General features: G+C 35.3%; 1 protein-coding gene across 5 annotated transcripts in view; it reads right to left on the bottom strand.

The window, feature by feature from the left end:
• Kcnt2 (potassium sodium-activated channel subfamily T member 2) overlaps window positions 1-18,805 on the bottom strand; it is a 350,913-nt gene that overhangs the window by 212,967 nt on the left and 119,141 nt on the right. For 3 of the 5 annotated variants that reach the window (XM_029477031.1, XM_029477035.1, XM_029477039.1), the window contains exons 6-9: window positions 11,572-11,646; window positions 10,316-10,399; window positions 3,644-3,738; window positions 3,404-3,478 (exon numbers count right to left, since the gene is read on the bottom strand). In XM_029477031.1, the coding sequence (XP_029332891.1) occupies window positions 3,404-3,478; window positions 3,644-3,738; window positions 10,316-10,399; window positions 11,572-11,646 (329 nt within the window). The remainder of the gene's footprint in view (window positions 1-3,403; window positions 3,479-3,643; window positions 3,739-10,315; window positions 10,400-11,571; window positions 11,647-18,805) is intronic. The other 2 variants (XM_021157906.2, XM_021157915.2) reach the window with 1 other exon arrangement.

The raw sequence follows: 18,805 nt of genomic DNA, 5'->3' as shown, positions 1-18,805 counted from the left end.
GAAGATATAGCATAGTAGAAATTTAAGGTGTGGACGAATGACCAATCACAATTAAGGATACACATAAAACCCATATAGAAAACTATCATTTATTGAACAAACTGAGAAGTGATGGCTATATAATAGAGCTGAAGTGGCTTTCAACCGAATTCTCAGTGCTGAGGGCAGAACACTGTTCCTTGAGTTGTTTGTTGAGGCAGCCTGTAGAGGCTCCCTCATCAGAAAGGCTATTGTTACTGCTAAAATTGCCCTTTAGAATTAAACATAAAGTCGCTGGTGCTCATTAATACAAAATACTCTGGATAAAGGACATAGAGAACCCAAGTGGGACCTGCTCTGTGGGCTTCCTCCTTGCACAGCAGTGTTCCAAGTGTCACAGATATTCTGAAAAATACCACAGTTTTGAAAACTCTGCTGAATTTAAGATATCTAACTACTTATTACTTATTTAAAATAAAATACTGCAATATTATATGATAGCTATTTAAATATCATTTAGAATCATACTTTACTCATCAAGTCTGTAATTCCACATGAAACAAAAGCTCAAACATTACACTTCGGAGAATTTTCATTTCTGTCTTGTTTTTTTTTTTTAGCTTTCTATTTCCATAATCATAATTTTTTGGAGATTCCATGAGACTATATCCGAACTTAATTAATTATTGTTCAAGTCCAAATTTGCCTTCTCAAATCCCAAGTGACAATTTCCTAACCAGACGAGCAGAGCCCAACAACTTAAGAGCACATTTCTCCAACACGCATTAACACATGAAGAAGAAAGGGCCAAATTGCTATTGAACTAAATGCGTAAACTACAGTTAAGGCCAGAGCACAGAAATAAATGGATCTTTTTCTTACTGACAAAGACTTAGAAAGTAGATTAAAATTTTTACATTGGACTACAACCAGAAAAAAAATATCCATTTGTGCAAATCTTTGTGTTACAGCTCTATGGAATAAGAATGTGAAACTATGCATATGAATTAAAAAACAAAAAAACTAAAGTTTTTGGCAAAGAACTTGAAAAAATAAGTCCATAAATGTAAAATTAGAAACAGCAAATGTATTATCAATTATAGTACTTATTACTGGTTAGAATATATTGATAATTGAGCTAAAGTCATGCAGTTGATTCCCGGATGTACCAGTTACAATTGCTTTGTTACCAAGATGCAGGATGAATTGCAATGGCCAGCTGTCTCCACAGCAAGCATCACTGATGAAGAGGGGTAGGGAGCCAGCATGTGGACAGATGAGTCCAATTCCATTACAATGATGGGAAAAACACTTCAGCACATTTTCTGGAAAGAATGGGTCAGCAGCTTAATGCCTATTTCAGTTTGGCACTGAGCTTGCGTCCCTCATAGACAGATGCTCAATAATCATGCTTTGTAATGTTAGTAATTGTGAGGCCTACATGTGTTTTAGAGCTAGATAGCCCCTTTCTAAAACAGGTAATCTTAGAATTGTGAGTTTTGTTTTGTTTTTTAAGAATACAGCCAATGCAACACAATATAAGTTCCTGAGTCTTCTAGGTTTGAATTACAAAGAATGTATTAAGTTAGATACACACACACACACACACACACACACACACACTTTAAGTAAATAATGTATACTAGGTTGGACTTGATATGTATATATAGATAATGCGTGAATGGTGTTGCTGAAGGCCAGAAGCAGGTGCTGGATTCCATGGAAATATAGTTACTAATTTTTTTGAGCTACCAAGTTGGTGGGAAGGAGGTGCTGTTACAGCTGCTTCCCTAAGACTTGAGCCATCCCACCACCATCAAAATAATTTTCATTATAGTTTCATGGATCAGGTAAGAAAAACACTATGAATGTCTGGCCTTAGTACTCAAAGGGGGATTATAACATGAAAAGATGATCATTAACAGTAGATATACTTCTACATAACCCAAAATTACATATTTTTTTTTCCTGCATTGAGTAGTCATCAACGATGGTAGAACTGAGCTACAATCCCTAGACAAAATGTCTTTACCAAATTCATTTTATATTGTACCTAGCAATTACTGATTTTTTCCTAAAGAAATTATCCAACCTCAGAAAAATTAGTCTTTGCACATAGAAATTTTAATTTTGTAAATTCTTTAAGGTAAAAATTATTATTAAAATAATGTGATTATTCTTCAATTAAGAATTCTTCGTGGCATTGCTTCAGAAATCATTTAGTTTAATAAGAGTTTTCAGTACTGTGTGATGGAATCACTTTTAGCATTTCTATAAATTTTATTTATGCAGTTAGATGTTTGTCAAGAGAATCCAGAATGCTGTTTGTGAAAGGTTAAAAACATTATTCAAAAATTATAATTAAATGTTAAATATTTTGTATTCCTTTTCAAGCATAAAACTCTAAAATAAACATATTCAAGATCAATTTATTATTAACCACATACTATTAATACAAAATAGCTCATTAGCTCTCTCCCTCCCCCCTCTCCCTCTCTCCCTTCTCCTCCCCTCCATTCCCCTTCTCTCTTTCACACACACACACACACACACACACACACACACACACACACTCACATTATACCCATGTCTGTATACACATATCTATAGGAATGTTTGTATCTAGCAGATGTAGCTAATACAGGTGTGTATTTAGATTGATGCTAACTCCATTTCACATCGGAACATTCTGCAATATTAAGCATGACTTCCAAAAGAGAGAATAAATTCAAGTCATAATAACCCAAAGTGCCAGGCCTCATAGTTCAAAGCCAAGAGTCTTGCCACTGCATTGCAACCACGGGCTTTTTCACTCTGCTTCTTTGTTCCCAAAATAATGACTCTGAGACTTAATTATTTATGAATAAAAACCTAGACCATGAGCTTTGGCTCATTTCCTGACTAGCTTGTACCTTACATAACTTGTTCATTCTAGTCTATGTCTGCCTTCTGTGTTTATTCTAGTCATATGGTTGGTTACCTCTCCTCGGTTTCATGTGTTCAGCTACCTCAGATTTCAGGGTGGATCTCCTACTCTTCAGTCTTTATCAGAATTATATTTGTCTCTCTATGTGATGTTTCACCTTCTATTTCCTGCCTCAGCTAATAGGCCATCAGCTTTTGATTGACAGGTAATGCTCCCACACAGTATTAAGAATTTCTCTCTGTAGCGCTCCCTTTTAGTCCAATAAAAGGATCTTTCCCTAACAATGCATCCCAGCAGGTCCCACAGTAAAATAATGTGCTGACACAGAGGTGTATATGGCGAGTCATAGGTATAAAGGTATAAACATTATCTTCAAGAATGTTTCTGCTCTGAAGAAAACAGAGGGAGGAGGCTGCCTGTATGTCAATGATTTGAAGGAAAAATAGGTGCTTGACAACCATGCCATATGGGCCAAATCCTTGTGACTTAGCTGTTTACCTTTGAGAAAATGTCAAAGTTTCAGTAAATCCCAAAGTCACATGATACATGTGCTTTCTTGTTTTGTCTGTAAAACTAAGAAAAAAACTTCATTTTAATTCTGTAGATGAACTTTTTATGTATTACAGTAAAGCTTATCTTTATAATAGCCAAATTTTGATGAAATTGATTTATAATACAGTTCCCCATAAAAAAATTTAAAAATATAAAAAATAAGAGGGAAGCTATATATGGTCTTACCAAGTGAAGATAAGGCATAGTAAAGTAGATATCAAAATCAAAACTTGATTAAACATTGCAGACTGTGTACGCTGAATGGCTCTATGAAGATCATTCTAGAATAAAAGAGAGCACATTAGAAATCTTGATAAATAGTAAAGACACTTGAGATTAATTGTCAAGTATCCACTATACATAATTTATATGTTTAAATGAACTTAGCAGTATCTTATCATTTTATATGGATCTAGACATAATTTATGGTACAATTCATATTACAAAGATAGAAAATGGAAAGAACCATAAAGAGCTAAGATTCAGGTCCCTTGCTTTGCAGGAAGCAGAATACGTGTTGCAGTTCCAGGCACATCACACACTGTATGATGGTACAGGCCTTAGTATGCAAGAGCCTAAGAAAGGGAAATTGTGAGTTGAAACTCAGGTTGGGCTGTATAGCCAAAGGCCATCTCAAAGACAAAAACAAAAATAAACCAAACCAAACAAACAACCACCCCCCAAAAAAACCCAGATGACCACCTCTTTCAATGTTAATGACTTCTCACAGACAAAAACAAATGCAGAGTTTCAGAAAAAATATTTATCAATGAAGAAAGCATTAAATGGTAACTGGAAGTAAAATTAAAACTCACTAATAAACAATTAATAGAATTAGAGGAGTCTGTAATATAGGAAAGGAAACATTTCCTTTAACAAATATTAGTAGTTTTTCAGTAGTACTAATTTTAAAATAAATATGAATTAAGATGTATATGTTGAACAGACACATGTAGTACTCCCCAGACAATATAAGGTAACTTGAAAAATAGATCAATATACCAAAGTATGTTATTTCTATTCATGTCTATATACATTCATAAAATAAGACGTTACTGAAAAAGATCAGAATTTAATCATTTAAAATCAACTGAAATGGACATTAGTAGTTCTATATGCTTATATTTATTGTAAATTTGTATTTGTTAAATAAAATAATTATATTTAGTACTATTAAAATAAAATGTACAATATAATAATAGTTCAAAACTGATGTCTCTAAATAACAGTTTAGGAATATTGATTAAATATTTTTAAAATGAAATATTTAATAGCAAACAATTTATCCACTTCACAGTATGTGACAATTTTAAATAAAAAGTTATTAAAATACAGATTTCTGAGTTCGAGGCCAGCCTGGTCTACAAAGTGAGTGCCAGGACAGCCAGGGCTATACAGAAAAACCTTGTCTCGAAAAACCTAAAATATATATATATATATATATATATATATATATATGTATAAATAATTAAAATATTAAGTTCATAAGGCATATTTTGGATTCTTCAATGTTTTTCTCACAATTTTCTGTTAATCTCAAAATTTTAAGAATTCAGTCTCATCCATATTATAATTGTGGAAGTATGAGAAAATGAATGTCTTTAAGAAAATGACCTCAGGTCCTCATTGTAGCTTTCTGTGGTGCATAACAAGACTGCCCAAGTCTGTTATGAAAACAAATACCTATGTTTATTGTTCAGAATTTCATCTCTCATTCTTTAGAATCCTGGAGCAGAGGAGCCAATGATCAGGAAAACAGTAGGAACTTTACCATTCACTGCGAGCTGAAAAAGCAAGCTACCATACTGCAGTGGCCTGGGGAGCCTAAACTAGCACTGTAAATGGGCTGTTACTGACTGAGAGTTCCTGACATTGAGAGGTTATTTTTTCCAACAGCTAATTACATAGCCATGCCCAAAAATTTATTTGATTCTGGGAGCAGTTTTTTTCATTTGCAATTTATTCAGTCAAAAGGGTATTTTTCGGGTCAGGGAAGACAGCAGGAGCTGTTCCACAGGACATGTTTACCCACCATTGCTACCATTGGCCCTGTGCTTTCCTAAGAAATGTGGACTTACTTCAGATAAGCACTTAGAAACTTTCATCTGCTGCAAATGCTCAAATGTTATTCTAATAAGTCTTTAGCCAAAGCTTCTGACATAATGTCTGCTTAAAGGTCATTTGAGCGAAAAACAAGTGCTAATGCTAACAAGTGTAATTTCCAAGAAATGTGATCAATATTACTAAACACTACACACAAAAGATACAATACCTTGCATGTCGTATGTATGTATGTGTGTGTTTGTGAATATTTCCACAGGAAGATTGCAACTAAATTACCTTCTTTTAAGATAAAAGCATTATCAGAGAAATTCAATCCAATGCCCGTTAAAGTCGTAGTATTCAGTATGTCTGCTGTGGAGACTTCATGTGTTTCAACATTTGGTCTCTAGCTGGTACACAAATCTCCAAATTTGTGAAAACCATATTCTTGCATTTAAAATGTATAGCCTGTGTGTGTGTTAAGGGTGTATGTGTACATGTGTGTGCACATATGAATACTATGTCTCCTCTCTGAGTGCATGTGCATATGTATCATGGTTCTTGTATGAAAGGTGGACGACAACTAGCAGGACTTCAGTCTTTCCTTCAGCCACATGGATAGAACTCAAGTTGTCAAGATTGGTAGTAGATGTCTTCCCCCACTGATCTAGCCCTGTAATGGAATCCATAGAATATGGATCCTTGCTGAAAAAAATCAATCACTTGGGACCTTTAGACTTAAGATAGCTTAATCCCATTTCCTGATCACTCCCTGTTTACTGACTACAAAAACAATGTTACAAATCATATAATGCTGGCCATACTTTCCACACCTTGATGGAATAGCTTCTAGAACTATAAACCAAATAAGCCCTTTCTTCATTAATCTGTTTTGTATTAGGTGTTTGATTGCAGTAACAACAAAACAAACAAACAAACAAAAAACAGTTGGGTTGTTAATTTGATAAATCAGATAATGTGTATCTAATTGCTTTGTATTAATTTACAAACTAATGTGTGACAGCCTTCAATTCTGGGCCAGAGAACTTCTAAATGTTTTAAGCAGAACTTCATGAGCTTTTCTGGTGGCAGTGTTGAAGAACACAGGCTCCAACTTACAAGATTTCACAGGGGAACAAGAATTATATATAGAGAAGAGCTGGAGGCTATTGGTATGATATTCTGAAAGCAAATCTAGAAGCCTGTTGCTTATGCCCTGATACCTTAATGAGTCTGAATTTTAATTCAATAGACTAATATGTTTAGTACAGGAAAGTGTAAGACATGATAATATACAGGCAGGGACACTGTAGTAATATTGACTGTTCTTGTATAGGTTATTTTGAGGAAGTGCAAGAACTGGAACAGAAAGGTTTTTTTCTTAATTTTTTTTGTTTTTTTTTTAAATGTGTCATTTAAGGGTGAAAGAACTGAACTTAAAGTTGAAGGCTAGGCTGCTAAAAAGCAGCTGTAATTGTTAAACAGATTAGCACCACAGAGAGCATCCAGAGGCTCTCTCTAGGGTCAGCACACAAAACAGCTGTTTCCCCAGCTTGGAAAAGGCACAAATTGGCAACCTCATCAAGTAGTACTGGTTTTGCAAACATGTACAATGCAAGGCTGAGGGGGTCACATACTCTCAGACTCTGATTTTCAATAGATACTGAGACCAGGAAATTCACTGTAGGAATGGTGCATGTGAAAGATGGCCAGACACAGAATTCTGCTAAGAAAAACAGTAGGCATGCAATAACCAGCTCAAGAAAGAGGAAAGAAGTTATGTGTTCTACCGGGAGTAGCTATTGATATCAGGATTATTATTACTTGAACTGAGCAAACTACAATATGAACCTCAGGTGTTGCATATAAACCTTTGTTATGCCCAGATCTGGAAACCCCCAAAAGACCACCAGGGACCAGAGTTCCAATGCAAACACACGAGAGTCTTTATTTGAGTTTAGACTCAGGTCACAAACTTTCCTGATGCAAGAGGTTAAGAAAGTGATACCCAGGTCTAGGGACTTAGGGTTTATATACTGAAGAAGTTAGAGGTAGGGGCTTTCAAGCATTGGTGTTACATGATTGGGTAAATCTGTAAAGGAATATTGGCCTTTACACTGATTGATGCAAACCACAAGGAGAGACCACACATCTAAAAGGGACATCTTGATCTGGGAAGGACTCCTGTTTTCTTAACTCATCCTGTTATTGTGACCAGTCTATCCTGTTATTGTGAACTGGCCACAGTTGTTATGTCTATTTCCAACTGCTGAGAACACTTTGTGATCTCTTTCCCAGAGCCCAGAGTTAGGGGTCATGTCACTCTGAGGACAAGTAACTTAAAATGGAGTTTGGAGAGCAAGATGAAACTATTCTACTACTTTGGCCTCTTCATTCTCCCCTTCTACTAGTGGCTTCAGAGGCCAATCTTGGATTCTTTGGGATATGGATTGTTTGTACTAATTTGTTGGTAATGTGACCTCATCACCATCAATTGAATAGTTCCCAATCTCTGTTTTATATTTTGTAAATTTATATTTTGTAAAATATAAATAATGCATGGTTCAAAGATAAGGAGAAGCAAAAGAATAACTAAGGGTCCCATTAGAGTGGAAATATGAGTTGTTAACCCGGGGGAGGAATCAAATAGTGAGTGCTACCAACTTTTGGAATCTTCCCGTTGCCTCTGGTGTCGGCCTATACTTTCCCTAACTTTAGCCAATGATTTTTTTTAATAATTCCAGAATGGTTTGCATAGAAAAAAAAAACCCTTTTCATGTAAAGTGGTACATTGTCCTCCCAGTTGTAGGAAGATTAAGTCCAGTTCTCGCCTATTCTGTAACTCTTCTTCAGCAAGAGAGTCGACATTGCACTCCAAATGAAAGATGGATTTGTCTAGGTGCTGAATGTCCTCATCTATGTCCGCCTTTAAACTATTGTAATTCTTGCCTGTAATGTTAGTGCAGCTATTCCAGTGACAGCTTTGGCTAGAATTTGACCTGCCCCTAGAAGGAAAGCTAAGGTTAAAGACATGGGTTCTCTCTATTATCTCATAAGGTCATCCTCAACATGCCCTACTTAAGCTCTTAGCACTGCTTCTTCCAAATAATAGGTTATGAGGGGCACTAATTGAACCAATATACAGAGCCCTCTCAGGGTAGAGAAACTGAGAATTTCTCCATGCACACAGGGGTCAGTCCCACAGAACAGGTCCACCACGCCTATTCTGGAGAAATAATGCACTTGGAATTGATTATGGGAATGGTTGGATTGCAAGAGTGTTGATGTGACAAGGGGACATTCCCCAGACATACCCTGTCCTGATATAGTCTGGAGGGTTAAAGCTGGGCATTCCTGTGACCATCTGCTCATAGAGTCCCTTTCAGAAACATACTTAGCTATTAACCCAGTGCCATCATAAAAGGGGCTAGGGGCTAGCCTTATAACACAACCAACAAGAGGAGGTAAGTTTGGGCTTGTAAACATTCAGTATTTGAAAGATTTTTGATATCATTGACCAAGAGAGGATGTAGTTGTTTAGGGGGAAGTTCTGGAACCGAGGTTCCCTGTGACTGGATAGTTGGATGTAAGGTCTTCAGGATGGGATCAACACTGGTTCAGAGTTTATCAGGACCAGATTAGGGCCTACTGTTGCTGGTGATTGGCTTGCAATCGGCCTTATTAAGAGGTTGACTGTAAACAGTAATTCAGGATGGCTACCTCCAGTAGTGTGGAGCCCAAGGCCCCAAGACTTCCCAGCTTCCCATCCCTTAGATTGTTTTCCCATGTCAGTGAACCTGAGCAGAACTTTTTTTTTTCTTTTATTGGATATTTTCTTTATTTACATTTCAAATGTTATCCCCTTCTCAGATCTCCCATCCAGAACCCCCATCCCATTCCCTCTTACCCTGCCTCTAGGAGGGTACTCCCCCACCCATCCAGTTGTCTCTCTACCATAATAAGATCTTCCTTTGACACTCTTCAACCCATATTTCGAGTGACTGATGTTTCACAGGAAACATGTTTAACATGTTTTACATGTTTCAAGAAATGGTAAGTAGGTTATGTGTGCTACAGGTAGTAGCTATTGATATCAGGAGCAGTATTTGAACTGAGCGAATTACAGCACGAAACTCAGGTGTTGCACGTACCCCACAAAGGGGAGGGAGAAGCGAACCTGTGGAGACCAAATCCAGAGGTTAGGCAAGGCACCCGGGTTAAGGGATGGTGCTACCCACCCATCTCAAAAAATTTAACCCAGAATTGCTCATCTCTAAAGAAAAGAATGGAACAAAGAGTGGAACAGAGACTGAAGGAAAGGTCATCCAGAGACTGCCCCACCTAGGGATCGATCCCAAATGCAGAAAGCAAACTCAGACACTACTGCTGATGCCATGAAGTGCTTGCTGACAGGAACCTGATTCAGCTGTCTCCTGAGAGACTCTGCCAGATCATCTCGCAGATGATCGCAGACAACCATTGGAGTGAGCCCAGGGATACAACTGGAGGAGTTAGGGGAAGGACTGAAGGAGCTGAAGAGAGCTTATCTGGCAACAGTAGTTTACTGCTAAATAGTTAAATAAAACTATTTAAAACAGTGAATTATGGTGAAAGTTCAAAAATGAAAACATTTGAAATTTCAATAACTATAACGATAAATCCTGCATATTATGCAAATATACAAGAGCAGACAGAATGTCAAAGGACCAAATAAGAGGCCAAATACCCTTCTCCTTCTACGGAAACACTGAGAATAAGAAAAACATAGTGGACATGAACATATTTTTTGTTTTAAACCTTCCTGCTGTTACTTACAATCATATTTTCCAAGGCATGTTTGGCAAGCCAACAATTTAGAAAAACTGGAACAAATAGATTTCTTAGAGTAGGCCAGAATATCTGAAAAATAAGCAAGAAAAACCCCTAAACTTTTATCTCACAGGAAGAAATTATATCAAGTAGATTAAAAAGAAATGTAAAACAGAATAAAAGTTAATGAAATAAAGAAAAGATTTAAAACAGCACCAAATACTTCGAAATCAACACTAATGAATAGTCTTTACTCATTGCTAAAGTCTTTCTTGAGGGAATTATTACAGGCTCATAAAGTAAGAGATTTCAAAGATGTCAGACACAACCTTACTGATTCTATTATTAAGTCTTCTCATGTGGTTTTTTTTTTTTTTTTTTTTTTACATTGCTATTCCTCTACTTGAGGTGGTAACGTGTTACAAGGCTGTCTTAAGATTCAACCAATTTAAATGATGTTGAGAAACTGCAGTCACTTGTACTTATATTCAGTGAACTCTTCATTTAATTTAGTTCCAGCTCTCTCTGTACATAAGTCACTCAAATTAAAATATAAGAAGTAAAGAGCAGCTTCAAATAATGACTTGTTTTCTCTTCTTTTTTTTTCAAGAAAAGTCCAAACACCCCTAATTTCAAACATCATCGCTATATCAAATTGATACTAGAACCTAATTTTATGAGTGAGATCCTCATGGTTACAAACATATGAGATGATAGTGGAACCGAACAACTGTAGCATAGGGTGGCTACAGAGGATCCAGCTTCCAGTACAGGGCAAGCATATTCAGTTCATACCTAGACCTTAAGGATCAACTTATAAGTTAATTTAACAGAATTATTGCAGGGGAAACAGAGCACGTTGAGGAGGAGCTTGCCATTTGGCTCTAGTGAAGAACCAAACTGGGTAAATTCCATAGAGAAACTAGATCTGAGCATGCTCACAGTATAAAGTCTGGGGTAAATATCTCATATGATGGGTTTCTATCTCTAAACAATATAAATAATATAATTTTAAGGATCTTTAGACAATACTGGCATTTGTTCAAATGATACCTCTGCGCTGTATAATTCTCTAGTAGGTTTCATTAAGTTATTATACTGAAACATACTAGATTTCACTTAACTATACAATTCAGTCATCCTACTGACTTTATTCAAAATCTGAATCCATGCCTTTTAGCTTTTATTATGTAAAAGTATTTAGACATATAAAATTTATTTAAATCTAGTGAAAAAATCCTTTTTAAGATGCTAATACTTACTGAGATGATGAAGGGGACTGCATTGATTATTTCCAAGATGAATGGAATTCGTAAAATCTGCTCCCAGATATTTCCCTATAAATAAATGTTGAATAAAAGTAAATGTCAGAGAAGTTCCAGGACTTAGAATTTCTCTAGTAATACAGACACCTTCATTTACATATTATTGAATCTGTATAGGGACGTAGAAATGACTTATAAACCAATTTAACAGAATTGTGCTCTATGGTTTTGTACTTGTAGAACTAAAGTGAGTATCCAAAGTAGACCAGGCATAGTGTATATAAGATTTATCTGTAATAGGCTCTAAAAGAAGTCACTAATAAATAAAGTACTCTTACAAGACGCCAGGATAAATTGCCACAATTTGTTTCCACTATCACAAATCTGCTAGCTCCTTGTAAGGTGTCTCAGGTCTTTTGTAAATCTAGTTACAAGTTGGTTAACTAGCATTATTTTTAAATTTGATAAAAAATTAAAGATCATTTAATCACGTATATTCTATTCTCCCTATCAGCACTGTGAAATTAATAAGGACTGAATACATAATTGTCAGAGCCCAGTGAATAATAAATATATGGGTCCTCTTAATTTCAAGAAATGCTATGACAATATTAAAAGTCACAGAGATTGTGAGGTTGTGGAAACCTTTGAATTGTGCAGATGATAAAGGTGCCCATTAAAGTTACCTTGATACTTAAGGTCTGGGTATGGTCTGAATATGCTTGCCCTGTACTGGGAGCTGGATCCTCTGTACAGAGCCTTAAAGGGGAGATGAATCAAACCTTAGGTAAGGAGGATTGACTTTGAAGGGAAAGAATATCACCTTTGTGATATTCCAGTTAGTTCCATCTGGGTCAGGTTTTCACAATAAGAGCAGCGCGAGCATGTGAATATCTCTGGCTTTTTGTCTCAATATTTCCTTATTATAATGTGAACCAACATGGAGACCTTGAATAAGGCAAATCAATCAAGCCACCTAACAGGACTTTCAAACTTCAGGGCAGTATGACAGTCACCTTTTCCTTTGTGAAATACCTAGTCTTACAGACCAATACTATGTCTCATAGCAAATCCTCAGAGTGTCCTCAAAGAATTTAATGTATGAAAAGATCTATGCATTGGAAAAACTATCAGAAAACTGGATTGTCTACACTTTCCAGTTATCATTTAACACTAGATATAAATGAAAAGTTGTCAATATTCCTTGAGGGTTCACTATTTCAGTACATTACTGTGTTATAAGTATGCCCATATCTCCAAAGCATTGTGCTACATCATCTACTTCCTAGGTGCTAAGATGTTAAAATGTCTGTCATGTTATATCCAATGAAAGATAGTAAGGTGCAGCTGGGAAATGGGAGCAACTGGAGATCTTTTCTGGATAGAATATTATGAGTTAAATGAAACCTTTCTCAGAATTTCAGGCTAAGTGAAAAGGACTCAAAGGATTCACTTAGCTTCATGCAGGCTTGGGGCTATATTTAGCCCATGCCTAACACATGAGGAAAAATTAGGAAAGCAAAGAAAATGCGTGCTAGGGTAAGAACAAGAACAATTGCTTTACTTATAAGACAACCATTTAATGGAGTTAGATAGAGCAAAAAAGGAACGGAAACTGATCTTGTTTTAATTGGTTTACCTTCACAAAGTCTGTGACGGGGGTGACAGGGGACTGGAACAGATGGGAATCACAGGAGCCCACATCTTTGCAAGACCCTGAGAAGAAAGCCTGAGCCACTGCATGAGGGCCCTTCAGCCCAAAGTCCAAGCATAGCCATGGAAGCTATCACAGAAAGTGAGGTAGTGCTTGGCCCTTATCATTCTAAAGGATGTCAGATTGCAGTGGAGATCCTGACCACAGTTCCCTCTTGGCTTTCTTCTGCCCTGGGGTACCAAGTGAGTTGGAATCAAAGAGAATGGAAATGGAACTGAGGAAGAGAACAGTGATACGGGGGTATCTGACCTGAGCACAATACACACTGTTCTTGCCTTACACAATTACATATATATAAATTCATCATTCTGTCTAGTTAGCACAAACCAGCAGGAGGCTACATGGACTTAGAGATGTATAAAGTGTCCAAATATTCCATACTGACTCAGACTTCTCAAAACCTCCAGTTTTAACTTATTTTACTGATGTCAGATTATACTTTTACTTTACAGACTAATAATTTTTCTATCAGTACACAAACAATTACAATTACTTTCTCGGTTTCTGTAAGACACTGGACAAACTTAAACTTAGTTCATGGTAACTTATCTCCTAATAATTATCTCAGTTTAATACATGATCTCTTTTTTAATGATTTTTTTCCTTGAACCATTAATGATGTCTTAAAATAGCCTTCTGACTTGATGGGACTCATTTCTGAATTATCTTTCATTTTAGGGTACAAGGCTCTTTCTAAATTTCTGTTTCTACTGTCTAGAGAATGAAATCCAAGCCCGTAGTTATATTGTAATATGAAGATTTACAATTTTAACTCTAAATACCAGCTTAGTTTGTAGTATGCTCCTTTCTCCATTATAAAATCACCCACCGCTTCATCCATATTAAATTTTGCAGCTCCCTGGAGCGGTTAGATTTGTATACTTGTGTATTGCTGCTCAAATTTCTTATTCTGGATAAAATGTATTTCTCCAGCAAAAGAGTTTGTAACATGAATTGCACTTCTTTATGTACTTACTGGGGCTATAGTAAGTACAAAAAATAAATAAATGAATCACAAATATTTAATACACCCTCTCCTCTCTTTAATGCAATGTTTTATTTTGTAACTGAAGTATATATCTTGTTAATAACCTATACTAAAAGCCCTTAAAAGAAGTTTATAATTGTAAACTTCCCTGAATGTAAATAAATACAAATCACCAGACATGAAAACAAATTTCAACAGAAATTTTCTAGAAGAGAGATTTAAAATGTTCTACCTGCATGTCAGGACTTTTATCTAGGCTTCAGCTACAACTTATAATCAACAATAATCTGTGACTTTAAGACATTTTCTTTCTAGCCCAGATCAATACTCCATCTTTGAAATTCTGACTCAGGTCAAATACTTAATCCACTAGTCCAAATTGAGGTCTTGAAATCATAAATGTATGTGTGTTGTATGTGTTGTGTGTGTGTATGTACAGGTATGTATGCATGTATGTGAAAGCCAGCTTTATAATTTATTCCTGCTCTCTTGTAGTAAATCAAGCATCTTTAAGAATCCTATTTCATTATCCTTTCCTGTACCATGTGAATATACTGTATAAACAAGGCATAAAGTTTTACAAATAAAGCATGAGAATTTTCTAGTTCACATTTAGTTCATTTTCATCTAGTGCTAACCTCTTATTAGTGGCTGCCCATCTAATTGTGGCACAATGAAATTTATCTACACTGTCTATACCTGCATTATATTACCAAACATACATTGCCACATACATTGCCAATGGACCGATCAAGTATACCTTCACTCCACTCTCTTTAAAACTCTTCAACTATTCACACACTTTAACAAGAAAAAGGGCTATTATTGTACAAATGCACTATCCTAGTTGGAGTGTACAAGCTCTCTATCCTTACTTTTTTTTTTAATTGAAACCACACAGTGAGAGTCAACATAAACACAGGTTAAGATGGTTAGATCTGTTCCTCACACAAGTGAGGAAATTAAATAAAAACATTATGCCAACCACACCATGGCTGATTCATTGAGTGTTGGGGAGCAGGAGTTGCTTGGTGTGTGTGTGTGTGTGTGTGTGTGTGTGTGTGTGTGTGTGTGTGTGTGTGTGTGTGTGTGTGTGTGTGTGTTGCAGCAACTGAATGAATTTCCCACTAAGGACTAATTTTCATAGACAAATTGTATAGAGGAATAATGTGTTAATGGGTAAAACAGATATTTTCAGTTATATTCGGTTTCATTAATTCTCAGGTCTCAGGTTATCTTCTGAACTAAGTGATGCATATGTGAATTATCTTCCCTAAAATAGTTAATATAAATAAGTATTAGAAGTATCCATGAGTTTTACTGGCCATTAGGAATTCCTAGTGGGCCTGCCTCATGAGAATTCACAGGACAAAATTGAATTATGATTAACAAAGGGAACATGCACTAATGGAATGCCACTATGCAGAAAACTATAAACAATACCCAACAACAAGCAAAGTGCCTCTCAAAATCATATCAAACACTTATTGCACTTAATTTCACCTTCACGTTAGAAGCAGAAGTGATTGCTCCTTCTAAGATATAATTTGCTATCAATTCTACCTGTGTAATGTTAGGTTATTCTTACTGGCAAAATTCAATATGATGCAAAGAAATTATTCCAACCATTTCAATTACCATGGGCATATTAGTTCTTAGTCAAACTGTAACTAAATACATGACAGAAAAGGTACTTTTATCACCAAGATAAATGTTGCATAAATATGGCAATCTAGTTCTTGCAAAGCCCAGTTTAAATCTAGAAAGTACATATAAAAATTGTATCATTTGTGGGTTTTTTTGAAAGTGTATATTAATTACATTTCTCTCTTCCCTTTCCTCCCTCCAATCCCTTAAGTATAGCCCTGTTCACTCTCCAAATTCATGGCCTGTTCTTTTTCATCAATTATTATTGCAAGCATATAAGTGCTTGTATATACATATAAATTTCTTAATAAAACCTGGTGAGTACATATGTTTTGTATGTATGTTTTCAGGGTTGATTGTTTAGCTGTGAACTACCAACTGGAATTCTCTGCCTGGAGAGGACCACCTCTCCTGCTCCTGCTCTGTTTTCTTCAATTGCCTACAGTTTATTGTGTAGAGTTGAAGCCTTGTGGACTTTTTCATGTGTGTTTTCGTATCCTATTGTTCAGTTTATGGATATGCATTCTAGTTAGTGAGAGTTTACTGTCACAGTTGCTGATATTACTAGGAGACACAACCTCACAACAAAGTACCTAATCTTTTAGCTCTTAAAAGCTTTCCGCCCCCAATTCTGCAATATTTCTTTAGCCTTGGATGTGTGAGTTAAATATTTTATTCTTAGAAGATTAAAACCAATAAAACTTAACATAAATAATGAGAGAATATGACCTTAAATAGGTTCTTAGAATAGATTTCAAATACTATAGTAAAGCTTATAGCATTAAATGTATGATTAACAATATATAAATATCAAGAATGGCAATCAATCCAAAATTTTTAGATATACCTGTTACCATCTAAAACATACTTTATCAGTTTATTAAATAAGTTATTATGGTGATATACATCTCAGAGTTAGTGCTTGTTAGAATAATCATGTAACAAAAGGCCATAGACAGAACAAAAGCTTTTAAGTGTGAAGAATTTTTGTTTTAAAGGTTTGGAAACTATGCTGATATTTGCTGTTGTTTCCTCTTGATGTACTTAATATGTATGTATAAGTAGATTTCCATTTTGAAAGGATTTTATAAAGATAGGTATTTATGATGCCAGAAGAATAAGAACTTTAGTGTTGGACATTTATTTTATACTGCCAAGCAGCTACAAACACTAATGAAAGGATTGCATGAACACAGACCTACACTGCTAAATAAGGGAAAATTAGGTTCATCATGCTATGGGTATTTAATTCATCTAGTGCTAATTTCCAAATCCACTTTAAAATTTTGCTAATTTTGTTCCTTATTTCCATGAAACATTAAACATTTGTTTTATTTTTAAAAATCATTTCATATTTATTGTAGAATGATGCTGGGAGTATAAATATTTCTTTAACACTGAAATTGTTTTTAAATATTAAATATGTAAATAACAATCTATACAAATATACATGAGAAATATATGGAAAGTGAATATTTAAAGCGATATTTTAGATATTTGGATATCAAATAATATGAGAGTTAGTTAAAATTTGTAATGCAATTAAATAACATTTTTACAAATATAATTTCTACTTTTTAAAAAATCCTGGTTTGTACAAAGGACCATATTTTAGATTCTTGTTCACAGGCCATTGATTAGTATCAAGAATGTAACTGATTCATTGCAAAGAAGTTACTCCACACTGTGCTGGTTATGTCAAAAGAATTCATGAATTTGACCAATATTAGAAGAAAATGAGGTAATGAATAGAAATTTATCCTACAGTTACAAATTCTTTTTAATCCTTACTATTTCCATTGTAAATTCTTGAACTTTACCATCTATTTCTCCTCCAGCTAGCCACTAAAGTTTATGGGGTCAGAGTAGAAATATTATATATTATCAATCCCTGCCTGCTAAGCCTTATAATGTTAATGATAGGAAGTAATTAATTACAAATGTCATCATCATATCACTGCAATGGAAAATTATCCTGAATCCCTTTGTATATTTTAAAGAATTTTTTCAATCTGAGTTAGAAGACCATTTAGAAAAGCAGAAAAAAAATATTATAATATTAACTTTAGTTGAAATTTGAAGGAAATACATTTATACATGAATATTAATATTGGGCTGTTATGTATCTGCAAATAATCATGTACAAGTGAAAGAAATGTGACTGATTTATCCAAAGTCCACATGTCTACGTAGTTAAATATAAATGTCCTATGCCTTACATTCGATATTTAACACTCAGCTGAAAATTAAACAATTTAAAAGAAAATCCTAATATTTTTTTTTTTTTGCACTTTAGGTAGTTGTGAATTTTGAGATGTCTGTTCATCAGGACAAACCTATAGTTCACATTCTCTGACAGGAGACATGGATTATTAAAAGTCTCTGCCTCTGTCAATACAGAATATCACTGAAATGATACTTTCTAAATAATACATGTGACTTTCTGCTTTTTTCACCCACTTAGTGTCAATACTTCAGTTTCCTTGTCTGGTTTTCTTTTTTCTTTTTTTTTTTTTTAATTAGATATTTTCTTCATTTACATTTCAAATGCTATCCAGAAAGTTCCCTATACCCTCCCCCTGCCCTGCTCCACAACCCACCCACTACTGCTTCCTGGCCCTGGCATTCCCCTGTACTGGGGCATATGATCTTCACAAGACCAAGGGCCTCTCCTCCCAATGATGGCCCACTAGGCCATCCTCTGCTACATATGCAACTAGAGACACAGCTCTGGAGGGTACTGGTTAGTTCATATTGTTGTTCCTCCTATAGGGTTGCAGACCCCTTCAGCTCCTTGGGTGCTTTCTCTAGCTCCTCCATTGGGGGCCCTGTGTTCCATCCAATAGCTGACTGTGAGCATCCACTTCTGTATTTGTCAGGCA

Source organism: Mus caroli, chromosome 1, assembly GCF_900094665.2.
Source record: "Mus caroli chromosome 1, CAROLI_EIJ_v1.1, whole genome shotgun sequence".
NCBI classification, from domain to species: Eukaryota; Metazoa; Chordata; class Mammalia; order Rodentia; family Muridae; genus Mus; species Mus caroli.
The sequence above is the reverse complement of the archived record's forward strand: the minus strand, read 5'-3'. Positions and strand labels throughout refer to the sequence as shown.